Here is a 19,220-nt window from a genome sequence, read left to right on the forward strand (position 1 = left end):
TCTAGTGAAATATTATTTACTGTCATCACGGCAAAGACAAAAATAAATCATTTATTAGTAATGAGTTATTAAAACTATTATGTTTAGAAATGTGTTGAAAAAAAATCTTCTTTCTGTTAAACAGAAAACAGAAATTGGGACCACTTGGAAAACAACATCATTCTGAGCGGCATCTTGAGATGTGGTAACCAATAAGCTGGTCTGTTGAATTATTAAAAAATAATGCATACTGCACACCCGTGGTATAACGTCATCATCTCAAGTGTACATTATTTTTCTGATAATTCAATTTCCCGTTATTTCTTACGTAAATAGTAGTTGTCACTCTATATAACATGGTTAGTATAATACATTTATTTAAATGCTTTATCATACAGTAAATCTACACTAGTCACCTGTACAATATGAAAGCGGTCAAGTTTAGCAACGCAATCTCACGACAATTCGTACCTTTTTACTTTAGTGGCCAATTCGTATGAATTCGTACAATCTAATTTGTACATTTTTAGTACCATTTGCTCATCACCCAATGACAGTTGGGGTTACAGGTGGGGTTGGGAGCCACGCCTCCTTTTTAAAATTGTACATTTTCATACGACTGAATAAGCCACTAAACAGACAAATCGTAAAATACTTACATTTTCTCGTGAGATCAGGCTGAGTTTGGTGACTATGGATATCTTATCCTCTGTGACCATCGATTTTCCAGAGATTTTTGATCAAGTTTAAATAATGACATTTTAAAGGTTTAAATCAGCTGTCATTTCATTATTTCTCTGATTTCAGCTTCAAGGAACTGCTTTACCTGTTTGGCTGTGTGATGGATGTAATGTTCATTGATTAAATATTCCTAAAAGAAGTTTCTGATAAACACTTTCATTAACTCTGCCATACAGCTGTCTTAAAATGAGTTTGTAATGTAATTAACCTGTTTTCATGTTATTTTTTCCAACAAACCTATTCGTGGCTAAATTAAAGTACTCCAATACATTGATTAAACAACAATATATTGATTAAACAACAAGAAAAACATACATACAGTTGAAGTCAGAATTATTAGCCCCTCTAAATTATTAGCCCACGTTTACTTTTTTCCCCAATTTCTGTTTAACGGAGAGATTTTTTCAACACATTTCTAAGCATAATAGTTAATTTATTTCTAAGAACTGATTTATTTTATCGTTGCCATGATGACAGTAAATAATATTTTACTTGATATTTTTCAAGACACTTCTATACAGCTTAAAGTGACATTTAAAGGCTTAACTTGGTTAATTAAGTTAACCCAGGTTAGGGTATTTAAGCAAGTTATTGTATAACGATCGTTTGTTCCATAAACTATCTAAAAAATATATTGTTTAAAAGGGATAAAATTTACCTTAAAATGTGTTTAAAAATTAAAAACTGTTTTTATTCGAACCGAAATAAAACAAATAAAACTCTCCAGAAGAAAAACATATTATCAGACATACCATACTGTGAAAATTTCTTTGCCCTGTTAAACATCATTTGGAAAATATTTAAATACGAAAAAAAAGGGGGGGGGACTAATAATTCTGACTTCAACTGTATATACCTGAAACAGAAATATTTTAAATAAAGTTCCCTCTACACAAAAAAAGCCACTTGAGCCTGAGAAAATCATCTCATCTCAAGCGTGTACTATTTGTCTAATAAGTCATTGGCCCATTGTCAATTATTCCTTACATAGTTGTCATTCCATACATATTTGATTAAATATTATATTATATTAATTATATTTATAATTATATTAATATTAATCAGAAATGTAGTTTTAATAGTGTAAAACACGACAGTCACCTGTACCAGATGAGAGTGAGCAAGTTTGGTGACTGTATGGATTTCTTAGCCATTGTGACCTATAGGAATTTCCAGTCTGTTTTTTCAATCAGGTTCAAATCAAAACATAAACTGCCATTTCACTAACGTTAGTTCAATGATTTCAGCTTCAAGGAACTGCTTTACCTGTTTTGATATGTGATGGGTTCGTCTGAACGCAACGGATTTGTCGTATGTTCCCAAAGGAGCTTCTGCTAAACACTTTCATTAACTCTGCCATGCAGCTGTCTTCTAATTAGTTTGTAATGTAATTCACCTGTTTTCATGTTAGTTCTTCAACGAACCTATTCGCGGCTCGAAAGTGCTCCAGTAGATAGGCGCCATTGATTAAACAACTAAGAACATACATGTAGTAGTAAAAAAGAAATCTTTAAAATAAACTACAGTTCCCTCAACACACAAAAGCTACTCAAGCCCGCTAAAATCATCTCCACCATGAGAAGAGTTCGTGAGGAAGAAGGGCGTGGAGGTCTATAATGAAAGGTAATTGACGCAATGCCAGCAGGTGTCACTCATAATTCACTATAATAAACGGTTAACGTTAATTTTGATGAAATTCGTTATATATGGAAAAGTCTTGACACTATTATTGAACGTTTATGTTGCTATGGGTGATTGCAAAGTGTGTTAGAAGCATTCGGCTTCATTATGAATAAAACCTCTGCTGTCAAATCAATCAACATGGATGTCGGTATTGGACCTGCGTGAAAAACTTAATCACAATTTACATAAAATGGATTTAACACGAACACAAATACATTTGTTCATTTTACAAGTGAATATATTTACAATTTTTGTATATTTGGTGTATAAAAACACATTCAAGCTAATTATAATATATTTTATTACTTAAAAATATACATAAATGCACGAAAAGTGTTTCAAATAATTTTGTGATAATAAAATGTTAATAGCTGGTAGAAATAATTTTTCACCGGCCACTTTATTAGGTACACCTTACTAGGTTAGACCCTCTTTTGCCTTCAGAACTGCCTTATTTCTTTGTGGCATAAATTCAATAAGGTACTGGAAATATTCCTCAGAGATTTTGGTCTATATTGACATGATCGCATTACGCAGTTGCTGCAGGATTGTCAAGAAGGGTCTGGCTGCAGACATGATGCAGATGCAATCTGAGCTGCATCCAATTTAATGTGCTCACCAAACCCCACACCTAACGCTACCCCTCACAGTGACATCACTAGCTCCATTGAGTGCACTGCGTCTTACAATGCATCTCTGAGCGATGCAATCTCAGCTTGCATCATAAAGGCTGCATCCACATAATATTGGGAGTTGTCAGCTGCACATACAGGATGCAAATCTGCCGTTCCACCACATCCTAAAGGTGCTCTATTGGATTGAGCTCTGGTGACTGTGGAGGCCATTTCACTACAGTGAACTCATTGTCATGTTCAAGAAACCAGTCTGAGATGAAAGCGATGGACATGGTCAGCAACAATACTTGGGTAGGCTATGGTGTTGACATGATGCTAAATAGGTACTAATAGCCCCAAGGTGTGCCAATAAAATATCCCTCCACTCCATAATACCACAACCAGCAGCCTGAACCATTGCTACAAGGCAGTATGGGTCCATGCTTTAATGTTGTTGACACCAAATTCTGACCCTACCATCCGAATGTTGCAGCAGAAATTGAGACTCATCAAGCCTCAGTTTCCTGTTCTTAACTGATAGGAGAGGCACCCAGTGTGGTCTTCTGCTGCTGTAGCCCATACGCCTCAAGATGGGTTGTATTGTGCATTCAGAGATGCTCTTCTGCACACCTTGGTTGTAACAAATGGCTATTTGAGTTACTGTTGCCTTTCTATAATCTCGATCCAGTCTGGCCATTCTTCTCTGACATCAGCAGGGCATTTGCGCCCACAGAACTGCCACCCACTGGATATCTTCTCTTTTTAAGTCCAACTCTAGAGATGGTTGTGTGTGAAAAATCACAATAGATCAGCAGTTTCTGAAATACTCAGACCAGCTCGTTTGGAGCCAACAACCATGCCACATTCAAAGTAACACCTTTCTTCCTCATTCTGATGCTCGGTTTGCAGATCAACTTGACCATGTCTACATGGCTTAATTCATTGAGTTGCTGCCATGTGATTGGCTAATTAGAAATTTGCGTTAATGAGCAGTTGGACAGGTGTACCTAATAAAGAGGCCGGTTAGTGTATATCAAGACAGATAGATAGAAAATAACACATAAATCTCCCTAAATATATTTTTTTAATCGAATCATATTAAATGTTATTATATTTTCAAGAATTTGTAAAATCATGCTGACAAATGGCTAGAAACTAGTCGTTTTAAGGATTTTGTCGAAATATAAACCATTTAAAGAAACAATAAATTTGTATTTCCGGTTCTTTTAATATGTCATGACATGATTTGTGCTATTTTTTGCATTGCAAACTATTACACTTTATATTTGAGTGGATGTTTTCTAAAAAGCATTAAAAAAGCCTCAAAAACTCATCATTGTTGACCCTGATACATTTTCATATTTTTCAATATCAGCAGAGGCAGATTTGTCCAATGATTGAAGCTGGGTTGCATCGACTCTTCAGCTATGCTTAGCGAGCCTGAACTGCACTGTTTTATTAATCTTGTTGAACTGCTAAAACATAATTGTATCAATAAATATCAATAAATTTAAATAAACCTATTGAGAATGGCCAAACAGAAGTGAAAAAAAATGCATGTATCTGATGGTTGGAGGGGGATGGTTGTGTTATGGTTTTGGCCAGCGGCAAATGATGGGGGAGGATTTGACCAGCAGATTATTAATGGTTAGCATGGGTGGGGGGGACTGGATTATCTGCCCTCTCAGGGGTTGATGACGAATATCCTGTATCTCCAGACACTTTACATCACCACACACTGTTCTGGGTTCAGTCGGCAAGTTAAGATGTGCTTTCTTCTCTGTTTGATCCAAATGAAAAGCATCTATAGTGTGACTTTTCACCCATGTGAGCTTGCTTCATCTCAACGTGATGCTGCACAGTCTATTAAACTGTCTAGCCATGTGAATGATTTGTTTCAAGCTTTATAGGCAGAGGTACACTTGGAAACATCTGTTAACCTCGTGCTTTGAGGGCAACAAAAAAAAAAAGGCAGTACTTGTGAGGTAAAACCCCATATAGATACTTGGCAATATTTGCAAATTATATATGGTCAAAGTTATTATCCCTCCTGTGATTTTTTTTTTATTTTCTAACTTTTTCAAATATTTCCCAAAATTTGTTTAACAGATCAAGGTGTTTTTCACAGTATTTCTGATAATATTTTTTTCTTCTACATAAAGTCATATTTGTTTTATTCCGGCTAGTATAAAAGCAGATTTTAATATTTAAAAAAACATTTTAAGGTCAAAATTATTAGCCCCCTTAAGCGATTTTATTTTTTGATAGTCTACAGAACAAGCAATGACTTGCCTAATTTCCCTAACCTGCCTTATTAACCTAATCAAACCTTTAAATGTCACTTTAAGCTGAAGACTAGTACCTTAAAATATCTAAAATGCCATCATGCAATCAAGTTAATCGTGTTCTAACTTAATTTTATAAGTTATGTAAGCTGTTTTGCATTCATAAGTTAATTTGATTCAGCATAAAAATGTATGGCAACCAGATTTTTTTACACTGTATTGTAATGTACATTTGATGTTGATAAAAATGTATATTTTATTTTATTATAATATTTATTTCTCATTTTATAATCACATTCAAAACTGTTGGAAACAGATTAGTTCAAAAGTAATCCAAAAGTAATCACAATGCATTACCATACAAACTACTAATAGGAGACAAGTCATGAATCTACACCACATGACCGACTACAATCTTTTTTATGATCAGTAACAGAATACTGTTTTTAAGTACCAACAGAGCATTTAGTCACTCTGCTCTGTGGCTTTGGAACTCACTACCACCTGCCATCAGAAACATTGACTCCTTCACACTATTCAAATGAAGACTCAAAACCCACTTATTTAAGTGGCTATTAATACTTAATTAATTTTATCTGCACTATTGCTGTGTATAATTTATTATTCCTCTTGTTGTTTTATTGCTCGTACTGATTGTACAGTGTCCTTGAGTTGACAGAAAGGCACCTTTAAATAAAATGTATTATCATTATTATTATTATTATTATTATTAAGTAATCTGCTCAGCCCTCATTATATATAATCAGTCGTGGAAAAAGTACTGAAAATCATACTGAAGTAAAATTACCATTACTTGCCTAAAAATGCAGTGCGAGTAAAAGTATCTGTTAATATAATCATATAAAGGAATATTACTCAAAGTATGAGTACAAAGTAGACCTTCCAAAAGAACTCAAGAGTAGTGAGTATTACGCTGGAAAAAACTGATGCATTTACATGTAATTTGTAGATGTGTGTAAACGTAACATTCTGTAGTGCATTTAGGTATTGCCCAGCTGGCACACAACGTCATGACGTTAATATTAGGTTTGTTATCAGGTAATCAAAATTCAATGTCTGGCCAGCCTCTAAGGACAAGGGTAATTTAATGTCCAATGACGACGTCGAATGACATTGATATTTTGTTGATTTTAGGTTGTTAAAAAGTGACCAAAATCCAACGTCGAGCCAACATCTTAAGCCAATGTCATATTGATGTCAAATACTGACATTTATTCGGCAGGTATGGCAACCAACATCCAACGTCTGATAGACGTCATAGTGGTAGCGTCCACACAACGTCAAGCTGTAACATCATAAGGCATTGATATTTGGTTGAACGTTGGACATTGAAGTCGACCTGACATTGGGTTCTGACGTCAACCTGATTTTCATTTCCAAACAAAATGCAACGTCCCCACAACAGTGGGGTACAACTTCAATATGATGTCATGTTGAGGTCTTTTGCCTGCTGGGTGTTTAAGCCCATTTCAATTATCATAAAATAAACATCCGTAATTTTTTCATCAGTGACTTGCATCTAAACAGTCTCTAGGGTCAATGCATGTAAAGATTTTGTACATCTTCTTGGACACTTTTAATGTCTCCAAACAGATTGCTGCAATTATAAATTGCACATGTTTTGAAGTAGTTCATTATGATGCGATTTACCTCTTTACTTCTATGTGTGATTTGACTGAACAGCACTCACGGGACTGAATTTTCTAATCCCCATAGACAAGACTATAAACTACTATTATATTACTGTATATGTATGTATATATATATATATATATATATATATATATATATATATATATATATATATATATATATATATATATTATTATTATTATTATTATTATTATAAAGTAGTGACTGCAGGTTAAAGGAAAGTAGTGGAGTAAAAGTAGCGATACCGCACTAAAAATTTACTTAAGGGAAAGTAAAAATACACAATTTTAAAACTACTTTAGTAAATTACAATTCCTGAGAAAAAAAAAAACTAATCACAGTCATTTGAGTATTTGTAATTTGTTACTTTACATCACTGTATATAGTCATCTGATTTTATCACTGCAGATCAATTAGCGGATAGCTTCATAAACAAATAAGGAAACTTCTGTCAAAACAAGCCCATTGAATGTTGATAATAGTGTAGCAATAAATAAATCTGCAAATCTGTGAAAACAATTGGGAAACCTTCCCTCTTCAAACCAAATTCAAAATTAAAACATGATAAAAGTTGACAAATCATGATGAAAATAATAGTAAAAATATAAAACTGGACACACTTATTATTATTATTTTTTGTTGTTGTTCATTGTATCTTCATTATACTACCTGTACATAACACTACTACGCTCCTTTGCCAGATTTAAACTTATTTGGTTGACAAAGTGTACCAAAATAACCGCAGGACAACAAGAAAGCAGACGGGCTTTTAATCTTGTTACATAACAAAACATTTAATTCACTTTCATTCAACGTTAATCCGTTCTGTGTTCGCCATGTGCCCAGGAGCAGAATAAACACTTGTAGCTTTCCACTAAGGTAACACTTTAGATAATACTTTCAGTATTAGATTAGTCTGAGATTCTGTTACACATTACACGGTACTTTGCATTATAGACTAGAAATCTCATAATGGGTGATGACCAATTTTATTTTTTGAGGGGTGAACTATCACTTTATTATCAAACTAGAATTAAGCTCTAATAAAATAAATCTAAGCTCTTCTGATAGTACCTTTGAAAACAACGTCAACACATCTCTCAGTTTGTAAAGAGACACATAATGCACTACAGGCCTATTCAAATCAATGCCTATATTGTTTCATCTACAACCCCAAATTATAAAAAGTCAGGACAGAATGGAAACGTAGATAAAATAAAGTAGTGATTTCTAAATTTACTTTGACTTGTACTTCATTGCAGACAATACAGCAAACCTTATTTAATCAGTTCCTCATGATTTTAAGCCAATTTTGGTTCTTGCAACACATTTCTAAAACATTGGGACAGTAAGCATTTACCACTTTGTAATGTTGTCATTCCACACTTAAAAGATGTTTAGGGACTGAAGACACCAAGTGAGGAAGTGTTTGAGGTGTAATTTTGTGCCATCCTACCTGCAAAAAAAGTCTTCAGGTGGGCAACAGTACAGGGTCTTCGAAAATGTGCCACACATTCTCTATTGGAGACAGGTCGGGACTGCAGGCAGGCCAGTCAAGTGCCTGTATCTTCTTCCTACTCAGTCAGGACTTTGTAATGTGTGCAGAATGTGGTTTAGCATTGTCTTGTTGAAATATGCATGGGCGTCCCTGGAAAAAAGGCAGCATGTTGTGCTCCAAAATGTACTTTTCAGTATTAATGTTGCATCACAGAAGTGCAAGTTACCTTTGTCAAGGACACCGACTCAACCCCATGCCATGACACACCCTGGCTTTTGGACTTGCTGCTGGAAACACTCGGGATGATCCTTTTCTTCTTTGGGCCAGAGAACAGCGTCCATTTCTTTTTTAACTGGCATTATTTGGATGCCATTTATTGCGGTACTTGAGAAAGGTTTGACAAAGTAGTCTTAAGCCCATGTGGTGATATCACTTATAGGTAAATGGCGATTATTGATGCAGTGCCTTTTAATTATTTTATGCACTGTTGAAGGTAAAATAACCAAGTGTCTTTCCATCTTTCCTTGAGGAACATTGTTTCTAAACATTTCAATAATTTTCTAACATATTTGTTGGCAAACTGGCAATCCTCAGCCCATCCTTGCTCCTAAAGGACTAGACCTTTCCTAGATGCAGCTTTTGTAACAAATCATAATTACAATCGAACTGTTGACATCACCTGTTTCAAATCACATCATTATTTAACCAGTTTACCTGATTACTGGCCCTAAACTGCTCCTGTCCACCATTTTTTGGAATGTGTCGCAGGTCTGAATGACAGGAAAGAATGTACATTTACAAATGAAATGAAGTTGACCAGACAAAACATGAAATAATTTAAGATGATATTATTTGCAATGAAATACAAGTCAAAGTACATTTCGAAATCACTACTTTCTTTTTATGTGTGTTTTCCAAACTTTTTCTAAGTTGGGGTTGTAATAGAAATAAATACAAACAAATGATGAGTGAAAGATGAGTTAAATTAAGATGAATGAAATAATTAATTGCACTGAATATTCATTGTATTAATAATGCACTGACAGTGACAGTCCTAAAAAGAGGTACAGGCCCGTAGCCAGGTCCGTGTCCCATACAGGAGCTCATTTGTCCTATTTTGACTGCTATTTAATCATAAATTGTCCAAAAAAAAAAAAAAAAAACATTGAAGAAGGCTTTAAGACCAAGTGGAATGCTCTGTTAGCTGTCGTGACTTCAGATAATCAGTTTTGGCCAATACTAACAATTGTTTTTCAGGATTCCTCTCATCTGTGCAAGAAAAAAAAATAGGTAAAGTCATCTTTTTGTACTGACCAACTGTACTGTTGTAAAATAGAACAAATTTAGAGACATTTTTATTCTATATCTTGGATTTTATTCTTGACAAAAAAAAAGGTGTGAGGCACCAAAGGTGCACAGCAAATCCATCAGAGTTAAATTCTCGGTGTTGAAGCATTTGAGAGTAAAGTGTTGACGTTAAAGAGTTAGATTTTGATAAATGAATATAATAAGAGTTAGAATTGATTTTATTCAGTGCGAAATCAAGGAGTTATCTTTTCAACACTTGGTGGTGTTATTTCCAACATCCGGGAATTCATGCAGCCCCAGTCACTGAAGAATTTTCCAGACGCCATTTTCCATCTGAGGTTTAGAACAGCAACTGGTGAGTCAAACTACCTAAATGTTGGTATTTTACTGACTTTCTTTAAGGAAATACAGTTGTAAACATGTTGTTAAGTTAATAACTTTAGAATGGAGTGACAATTTTAAACTTTTGCGGTTCATTCATGGTCGTTTGTGTATCTAACGTTAGCTTAACTGCATTACTATTGACTTCTTTTCAAGAATGTTTTTATATATGCTCACGCATACATAGTGCATAAAAACATCAAATGTACATGTTCAACACATTTCTGTCACGCTTAATGCCATTTTGTGCGTTGTTACCCATCTGTAAAATAAAATCGACACTTCTCCTTTAATTCCAAGCAAACTAGCGAGGGAATCCCCGGAGCCGCCTAACGTTAGCCTAAAGCAGGTCGCACACCAGAAGCGCCGCTCGGCGCCGCGACACGGCGCGTACATGACAGTTTAAGGTATCACACACCAGACGCGCACATTCGAATGATATTTAACATGAAACTAATCAGATGGCGCTCTGTGGCGCGGCTGAAAAATGAACTGCGTCCTGAGCCGTCGCCGGGCGCCGCCGACAGCCGCCGACTTGCGGCGCCGGTGTGTGTATCCTGATAGAAACCTATGTTTAGAATTCTAAAATACATGGCGCTGCGTGGCGCTGCGCGGCGCGCCGCCTAGCGGCGCTTCTGGTGTGCGACCTGCTTTAAGCAGGTCGCACACCAGAAGCGACGCTCGGCGGCGCGCCGCGCAGCGCCACGTATTTTAGAATTCTAATCATAGGTTTCTATCAGGATACACACACCGGCGCCGCAAGTCGGCGGCTGTCGGCGGCGCCCGGCGACGGCTCAGGACGCAGTTCATTTTTCAGCCGCGCCACAGAGCGCCATCTGATTAGTTTCATGTTAAATATCATTCGAATGTGCGCGTCTGGTGTGCGATACTTTAAACTGTCATGTACGCGCCGTGTCGCGGCGCCGAGCGGCGCTTCTGGTGTGCGACCTGCTTAACTTACTCTGCCCGGATGCTAACGGCAACACAGGACGGTTTCCATAAGCTCTGGAGAGTTTCTAAAACATATCTGGTGAGTAAATGAACATATGCTTACTTGTAAAAGGCTTCCTGACTGAAACAAATGATTGTTTGTTATTCGTGTACGTTAATTTGGTTATTTTAAACACCGCGGCCCTTTTAAACTTGTTCATTCGTGGCCGTCCATATACCGTTAGTCCATAACTTAGACTCGTGTGATAACGTACGCTTGAATTATATTAAGTGTTGACAACCATTAAAGTCGGAATGTTAACATTAATGTCTTTAAATGACCGCGTTTGCACTTTCTCAGACATTTAACGTTACAGAAGTCTCCCGGAAGTTGCGGGACTAACGTTAACGTTTTCCCGCAAATGCACAGAGACTCCCAAATGCCCAAGTAGATGCCCGCAAATGAATGATAATCTCCCGGAAATCGCGCGTCTCCCGCCCGGTTATTAAACACTTTGCACACCCCTCTCCACCGCATCCCTCTCAGCTCTTCAGGTACGTCGCGCGCAAGTCACCCCCACCGCTCTTCAGGTACGTCGCGCGCAACTCATCCCATTGCTCTTTAGGTACTCATCTCTCCCGCTACCTCCCGCAAATCAACTCTGTATCCCCCGAAAATGACTTTTCCCAACTCGGGATGTCTGACGTTAGTAAGTTAGGCTATTTCTGTTGTCAGGAACATCTTAGTCAAGCTTTTTCTCCCGCATGATATTGTGCTTAAAACTATAGGCTAAACTTAGCATGTACTGTACACAACATTTCCGTTTTATTAGTGCGTTGTAAACAGCCACCTGTCTGTAAAATTAATTAACTGATTCATATTTGAGCAGCCTAATGATGATACAGGTTTGATTTGTAGATTTATTATCAATAATCAACATCTGAATCAAAAGATATGTGAAAATGTGTGAGTCATACTGTGATGTTCATCTCTCTTTTTTATCTGAAGGTTATGCATATGTGTTAGATACTAATGTGTTGTTGTTTTTTAACAGCCACAGTTCTCTGTACAATAACACAAGACCCTGTGACGGTGGCTGATTAGAGACGGATGGTGTATTTCCAGAGTTGGTGAAATGACCAAGCACACCTTCTTGGTCATATGTGGTGATAATAATGAAGGTATGTTTGATAAAGTTCTGTATTTGTTTCACAAGCTGAGAGGGTATTAGAGCATTAGAGAATAACAAATGACATGAAGGTGATAAGTTTTGTATTGTGGGTGAACTGTTACTTAAATAATGTTTTGCTCTTTGCTCTGCACTTTTTCTCTTCTGCTTATCCTAATATTTTAGATTATATTTGGACCTGAAACATCTGCTAGACTCCAGGAAAGGTGGCGTCAATACTGGACCTGAAAGGGCCTAACAAGTTGAATCTGGTAAAGAAACACGCACACACACACACACACACACACGCACGCACACGCTTACAGAAAACTGTAAGTTTATGAATATTTTTTACACTGTGGCCAATATTTTGGGGAAGTCAGCATCACTAAATGATATAAAAGATTTTAAGCTCCTCTAAATTTTGCTCCAATTGTTGTGTTAAATTGAGGATTCTGGACAGACAGGTGCCTGTTTTTCCAGTTCTAGTCATAGTGGTTAACCTACTTGTTTTTGGAGATCCAACAGTGATGTATGTGTTTTTTCTACTTTTCTATATCCTGTCACCTCATCCAGCTGGGAGAGTCAAGTTGTGGATCATCATGAAGATTTTCAAAAGGTGAGTTTAGATTTCTTGAATGTTTTATTTACTTTAAATGTTCTTTTAAATATATCATAGAATTTAATTGCAATTTGTTTTCAAACATTTTTCTTAGTCATGCTGGAGTCTTGAAGAGTTCTTAGATGAGCATCACCCTACAGTATATCCGTGCATCAGGAACCACCAGACGAGCGATCAGCAGCTACTACTGTACATCGTCATGGATAAAAAGGTCATCCTGTGGCTGGGAAGCACATCTTTCACAGGACATGCTTGATGAGATTTCCTAGCTCCAGTTTGTTTTCACACAAGTTTACAGCATTTATACCTTCATTTAAACTGCTGTGTTTGATATGGAGGACCAAGGAAACACCAGAAGTGAAAGATTTGCACGCCAAGTTGTTTAAAATGTAATTTCAGAAGAAAACTATGAGTTCAGAAGAAAACTATGAGTTCAGAAGAAAACTATGAGTGACGATATATTGAACTTTCAAATTGCTCTGATGAAACATCAAGTTTGGACATCATATTTTGTTGATATTGTCTTTACTAATAAAACATTTAAAGCATATTTGACATTGTTCCATTTTAAAAATTGAATGAATTGTTGAAGTTGTGAATGTTTTCAAATAAAATGTTTTTTATTTTGTAATTTACAGTCTATTTGACCTTTTTTACCATATTTACACTCAAGAGAGTTGAATAAAATAACAATATATTACACCAGGTGGTGTTAAATATAGTTACATTTTTTAACTCTGCCCTGAGTTAAAATTAACCCTTACTTCAGTGTCAATGTGCCAACCCTTTTGAAAGTGTTGATTTAAGTCTGTTTTGAGTGGACCCCATGAGACACTTTCAAAGTGTTGAAATTAACACCCATAGAGTTGTTTTGGGTCCCCATATTTTGCTGTGTGGCCCTTATTAAAGGTATCCATGAATTTTCTTTTTTAAAAGAGAAAAAACTATAAAACTTGTGAAGCTCTACATTAATATTGTTTATTTATTTGTTTATTCAAATTGCCAATTCTGAGCAAAGTTAAATGCGCTGGCCATACTGTTATTTGCCCAATAAATAAAAATAAGCTACAGTTTTAATTTAAAAAAATTGTGCAGTTTTGTTTATTTTTCTTAGTGATAAATCATGTAATAAATTACTATTTTAAAGTATATTTTTTTCTATTTAAAGCAAATGTTTTGGGACATTGAAACGTTTCTCATGTCTAATGACCATCCAACAAGCTATTTAAACAAACAAACAAACAAAAAATGCTTAAAATGTCATTAAACTGCATTATTTAAACCCAATAATTAAATAGAAAATAAGGGGAATAACTGCGAAAAGCTCCACTTTTTGAGAAAAAATAAAATAAATAACCAGCCCTTTCACATGGCTGGCTACGGCCTGAAATATATATTTTTGGACGTTTTTGTTTTGTTTCTAGTCAAAATATCTAAAATTCTTAAAACAAGAATCATTAAAAAAACTCTTACTTATATCTGAATTTAGGAATTCTTAGATATGACCAGAAACCCGACAAAAACCCAACTAAGAAAAGTATTTTTGATGTTTGTTTTATTACTGATAAAGCATTATTACACTCCTCATCTTGTTATACTCAATATAAGCAGAGAATTAAGTCAGTGCCATTAAATTAAACAAATAATAGCATATAAATGACTTTTTAGTAGTAATTGACAGTACTTACAGCTCAAGTAGCGCTGTGATTTTATTTCTCTAATAAAAAAGACCGGAGTGTAATTACAGTACAAGACGTCACTGCTCTTTGCCCTTGACTGTGTGTCGCAGGAGAGATGAGCTCCGATGACGATGTGCTGACGTGGCTCTCATCAGCATCGCACAGTGTGGAAACCCAAAGGGAGAGAGAGAGAGAGAGAGAGAGAGAGAGAGAGAGAGAGAGAGAGATCTGTCCTGCGGCACTGCAGTCACTCTCACTCCCGGAATATCATTCATTACAGGCTCAATGATGGAGGTTCCACGCGTGGGACACAGTATCAGCAGCCCCACGAGCCCGTGCGAGGACATGATGAAGAATCTCAGCCTGGACGCCATCCAGCTTTGTGAGAGAGAAGGTAAGAAAGTGTGCGTCTATTCCTTCGCTAAATTCTCCAGTCGTTTTTGCCCCGAGAGTGGAGGAACAGGAAGCATTTGAGCTTTTAAATAGTTAAATGCATGCAAAATACAAAATGCAAATGCTTTAAAGGTCCCTCAATCTTATTTGAGGGAGGTTACTCAGCTATTCTGTCATTTGGCTGGAGCTGTTTTGGTGTGTCATTGCATTTGAGCGTGCACGCGAAAATGCTAAGCATTATTAATACATACACATCTATTTTGACTATTTTTAACAACTATAATAACAATTTCCCTGCATGCGTTAAAGCTGTATAGACAAGAAAGTGTTCTTTTAATTCATGCACGTGCTCATTTTCTTTGACGTTTTGATGAATAATCCACGCGCATTCAATGGGCACGCGTGCATTTGTTTTTTGCTATTTAGAAAGAGACGTGTTCCGCGCATTAATATTCCATGCACTTGGATGCTGGTTTCTGTATGATGCTCGCGTACCGTTCAGCACCATGGACACGGTCATTGCGCGCGCACCACGCTGGAACAATACCGGATTGCAGCCGCGCGCATCTCAATCTATATACTGTACGTCCAGTGAGCAATTCACTCACACGCGTCGTAATGAAACAGCAGAATGTTTAGTCGATCCACACTCTGAATACGCTGATTCATGTGGCTGACACTACTGTGCGTATTTACTAAGTTCAGAATTGATGGTTATGGACGGGGTTTTTAATGGGTGTATCCCAGTGTCTGCGTTTCCTGGCATATTTAGTCATTGATTTTCCAGAGAAAGGACTCTTGTGATGTGGAAAAGCAGTCTATGTGCTATAATAATATACTGAGATATACAATATATGTGGAGAGGACAGTGGAGACATGCAATATTTGTGGAGAGGACAAATATAACGTATTTCATAAAAGCATTTGAAACATTTGCTTTTGTGTCATAATATTTTATAATTTACAGATTATTTCTTTTTTAAATATTCCTGCTAAAAAATACAGCTTAAACCAGCCTGGTTTTAGCTGGTTGACCAGCCTGGTTTTAGAGGGCTTTTGGCCATTTCCAGGCTGGTTTACAGCTCTTTCCAGCCTGGTCTTAGCTGGTCAGACTGGAAAATGACCAGCTAAAACCAGTATGAACAGCCTGGTTTAAGCTGGACATATGGTTTTGGCGGCACACCCAGCCTGGCTAGGCTGGTCATCTGGTTTTAGCTGGTCATCTACCAGCCTGACCAGCTAAGACCTGGCTGGAAATAGCTGTTAACCAGCATGGAAGTGGCCAAAACTCCTCTAAAACCAGCCTGGTTGACCAGCTATTTTTTTTTTGCCAATTGCTTAAGATCTATATATATTCCCAAGCATTTTTCATTTCATATTAGCAGAGTATGTGGTACTTTGTATATATTTAATTTATAATAATAGTAATTTTTGTAATATGATTGATTGGTTGATTTATATATGCTACATGCACTCAAAAAATTTCATTTGCTATTTGATAAAACTACACCCAGCATACACAAAATTCACAAGACGTTAATACTAGGTTAGATTTAGGTCATGATGTCAGGCAACTAAAATTCAATGTCTGTCCAGCGTCTAAGAACAACATTATTTTGACGTCCAATAATGACATCATATGACGTTGAAATTTGGTGGATTTTAGGTTGTGTTGGAAAGTGACCAAAATCCAGCGACATTTGTCAGGTGTAACCAACCAAAATGCAGCATCTAATAAACGTCTTATAGTGGTAACGTCAACACAACGTCAAACTTTAACATAATTAGACGTTGACATTTGGCTGATTTTAGATCGGATGTTGGACATTGATGTTAGCCTGACATTGAGTTCTGACGTCAACTCCATTTTCATTTCCAAGCAAAATGCAATGTCCCCACAATGCTGGGGTACAACATCATTCTGACGTAATGTTGACGTCCTCTGCCTACTGGGCTTATTTAAAATGAGCTGAAGCAACACAATCCTTGAGGATAACTTAATGGTTTTATGTTCAATCCACTTAAATTTGTAAAAACTAATAAGTTAACTTGATTCCTTCATGTTGTACCGACACAAATCAATGATGTCTGGATATTTCCCAATCTATTTTCCCTTGTGTATAATGATGGCAGAATATTTAAAATTCCATAATTAGTTAATCGATCTTCAATGAATAATTTATTTGGCCATGTAAATTAAATGTCAACCCAACCATTTTTCTATATAATAACGGATGATTATCCCTTCCTTGTTAATTAATAATTAATTTGTCATTCAGACATTGATTTACATATTTGTCATATTTGCATTTGTTAAAGGGTCACACAACTCAATAATAATCTGTTTTGCTTTTCAAAAATATTTAAAAATTAATTATGCACTAATAATTCAGTGAAAAAAAATGGTTCATTGGATTTACTAAATTGTTAAGAGGTATATAGTTGCATGCAATTTAAAATGGCTGAATGTAAAAAAATAAATTAAATTTAGTAATGTTCAACTTAATGAGTTTGTATAAATTAGGTAAACACTTGCCTTAAAAAATAGTAAATTCAAATCATCATTATTTTTGTGTACTAATGCAAGATTAAATCTAGATTTCTATGCTTTTATTTAACGAGTTGGTCTAAAAACAGTGCTAAAACAACAACAGCAATTCTGGGGTTTTTGGGTGGACAACTTAATGGTTTTATGTTTAATCCAGTTAAATTTGTACAGATTAATAAATGACCTTAATTCCATCATGTTGTCCAGCCAGAAATCGATTGTGTGAATCCCTGTATTTTTTATTATTATTTTTTTACAGTGTACCAAGTCAATAAGTCTGGATATTTTCCTAATCTATTTTCCCTTGTGTATAATAATGGCTGAATATTTAAAATTCCAGTTAGTTTATCAATCTTTATTTAATCATTTATTTAGCCATGTAAACTAATCATCAGACCAACGATTTTTCTATCTGTATCATAACGGATGATTGTCCCTGCCTGATTAATTAATCAATTCATTTGTCATTTAGACATTTTATTTACATATTTGCATTTGTTAAAGTCTCACACTGCTCTCTAATCATCAGTTTTGCTTTTTAAAAATGTTAAACTTTTTATTATTTACTAATAATTCACTGAAAAAAATGGTTCATTGGATTTACTACATTTTTAAGGTAAGTAGTTGCAATTTATAACGGCTGAATTTAATCAAACGAATTACATTTAGTAATGTTCAACTTTGTTTGTTTGTATAAATTAGGTAACCACTCACCTTAAAAAATAGTAAATCCAATTAATTATTATTTTCAGTGTACTAATGCAAGATGAAGACAATTAAATGTGAATTAAATCTATTTCTGGGGTCTTTAGTAAATTGGGCTCAGTGCTAAAGCAAAAAAAAAAAAACATGCTTTGTGTGAGCATGAACAAAATTGCCTAAGAGCTCTGTTTTGTATTCTATACCAGCTCTGTGCAGAGGAACTCGAAGTCCCTTCAGCAGTGGTGTCACAAGACAAACAAAGAGAGAACGTTCTTATTGACACGGTCCATGCAGTGTAGCATCGATGCTGTCACAGTCCTTTGAGGGAAATAATGGGTGCAGACACACAACGCTATTGATTTAGATTTCGCTGTTAAAGGAATTGATCTTATGGACTAGCAAGCTGCGATAAATAGTCGACAAATAGTTTCATATTGTAAATAATTTTGCATATTTCATACAATCATATTGCTTTACACTGTTATGCCATTTTACATAGAGCTAAGCATCAGCTCTTTTCTTTTAGTCTCTGAAATGGTTGTTCATGAATCTGGTCTCCTTTCCAAGAACCTACTGTGCTCTGCTTGGCCAGGTGGCCATACCCTGCTCTGATTGGTTAGAGCTAAATCTGTTGTGACTGGTCTACCAACACAATCTCACGGTGATTTAGTGGCTAATTGGTATAAATTTGTTCGATCTCTTTCATACAATTTAGTACGATTTGTTCATCGCCTTGGGTTGGGTTGGGTTTAGGGGTGGGTTTTGGTGGCACGCCTCCTTTTAAAATTTTAATATTTTCGAACGACTGAACTGAACTGCGAATTTTAACGAAATAGTTAAAATGGCTTATTTCTCTGGATTTAGGAAAATTTGAGATCATGCAAGTACATAAGTCGACAAATCATATTTTCTAAAGGAAGCTTCACAATAATATATTTGTGCATATACATTAGATTAGTCAGTGTTGAAGCTTGTCTAATAAAATAACTTATGAAATCGGCCTAAAACTGGCAC

At 35.8% G+C, this 19,220-nt stretch overlaps 2 protein-coding genes and 1 long non-coding RNA gene across 11 annotated transcripts in view; 2 read left to right on the forward strand and 1 right to left on the reverse strand.

The window, feature by feature from the left end:
- The window catches only part of si:ch73-51i5.2, a 278,670-nt gene that overhangs the window by 139,735 nt on the left and 119,715 nt on the right, over nucleotides 1-19,220 (reverse strand). The window lies entirely within an intron of this gene.
- Nucleotides 1,961-19,220, forward strand: part of phyhiplb (phytanoyl-CoA 2-hydroxylase interacting protein-like b) — a 68,840-nt gene continuing 51,580 nt past the window's right edge. Inside the window, 2 exon segments of one of the 2 annotated variants that reach the window (NM_001005602.3) lie at nucleotides 1,961-2,343; nucleotides 14,844-14,957. In NM_001005602.3, coding sequence (NP_001005602.3) covers nucleotides 14,849-14,957 — 109 coding nt within the window. In that variant the 5' untranslated portion in view covers nucleotides 1,961-2,343; nucleotides 14,844-14,848. 2 annotated transcript variants of the gene reach the window in all.
- LOC141376754 (uncharacterized) lies at nucleotides 10,100-13,515 on the forward strand. Of its 4 annotated transcripts, XR_012387831.1 has the most exons (7): nucleotides 10,100-10,137; nucleotides 10,464-10,512; nucleotides 11,092-11,193; nucleotides 12,149-12,275; nucleotides 12,449-12,534; nucleotides 12,839-12,881; nucleotides 12,979-13,515. It is a non-coding gene; the product is annotated as an uncharacterized lncRNA (long non-coding RNA). The 4 variants fall into 4 exon arrangements; XR_012387832.1 differs by lacking the exon at nucleotides 10,464-10,512 and having other exon boundaries at nucleotides 10,100-10,161; XR_012387830.1 differs by lacking the exons at nucleotides 10,464-10,512; nucleotides 11,092-11,193.

The sequence above is a fragment of the Danio rerio genome, chromosome 12 (assembly GCF_049306965.1).
Source record: "Danio rerio strain Tuebingen ecotype United States chromosome 12, GRCz12tu, whole genome shotgun sequence".
NCBI lineage: Eukaryota > Metazoa > Chordata > Actinopteri > Cypriniformes > Danionidae > Danio > Danio rerio.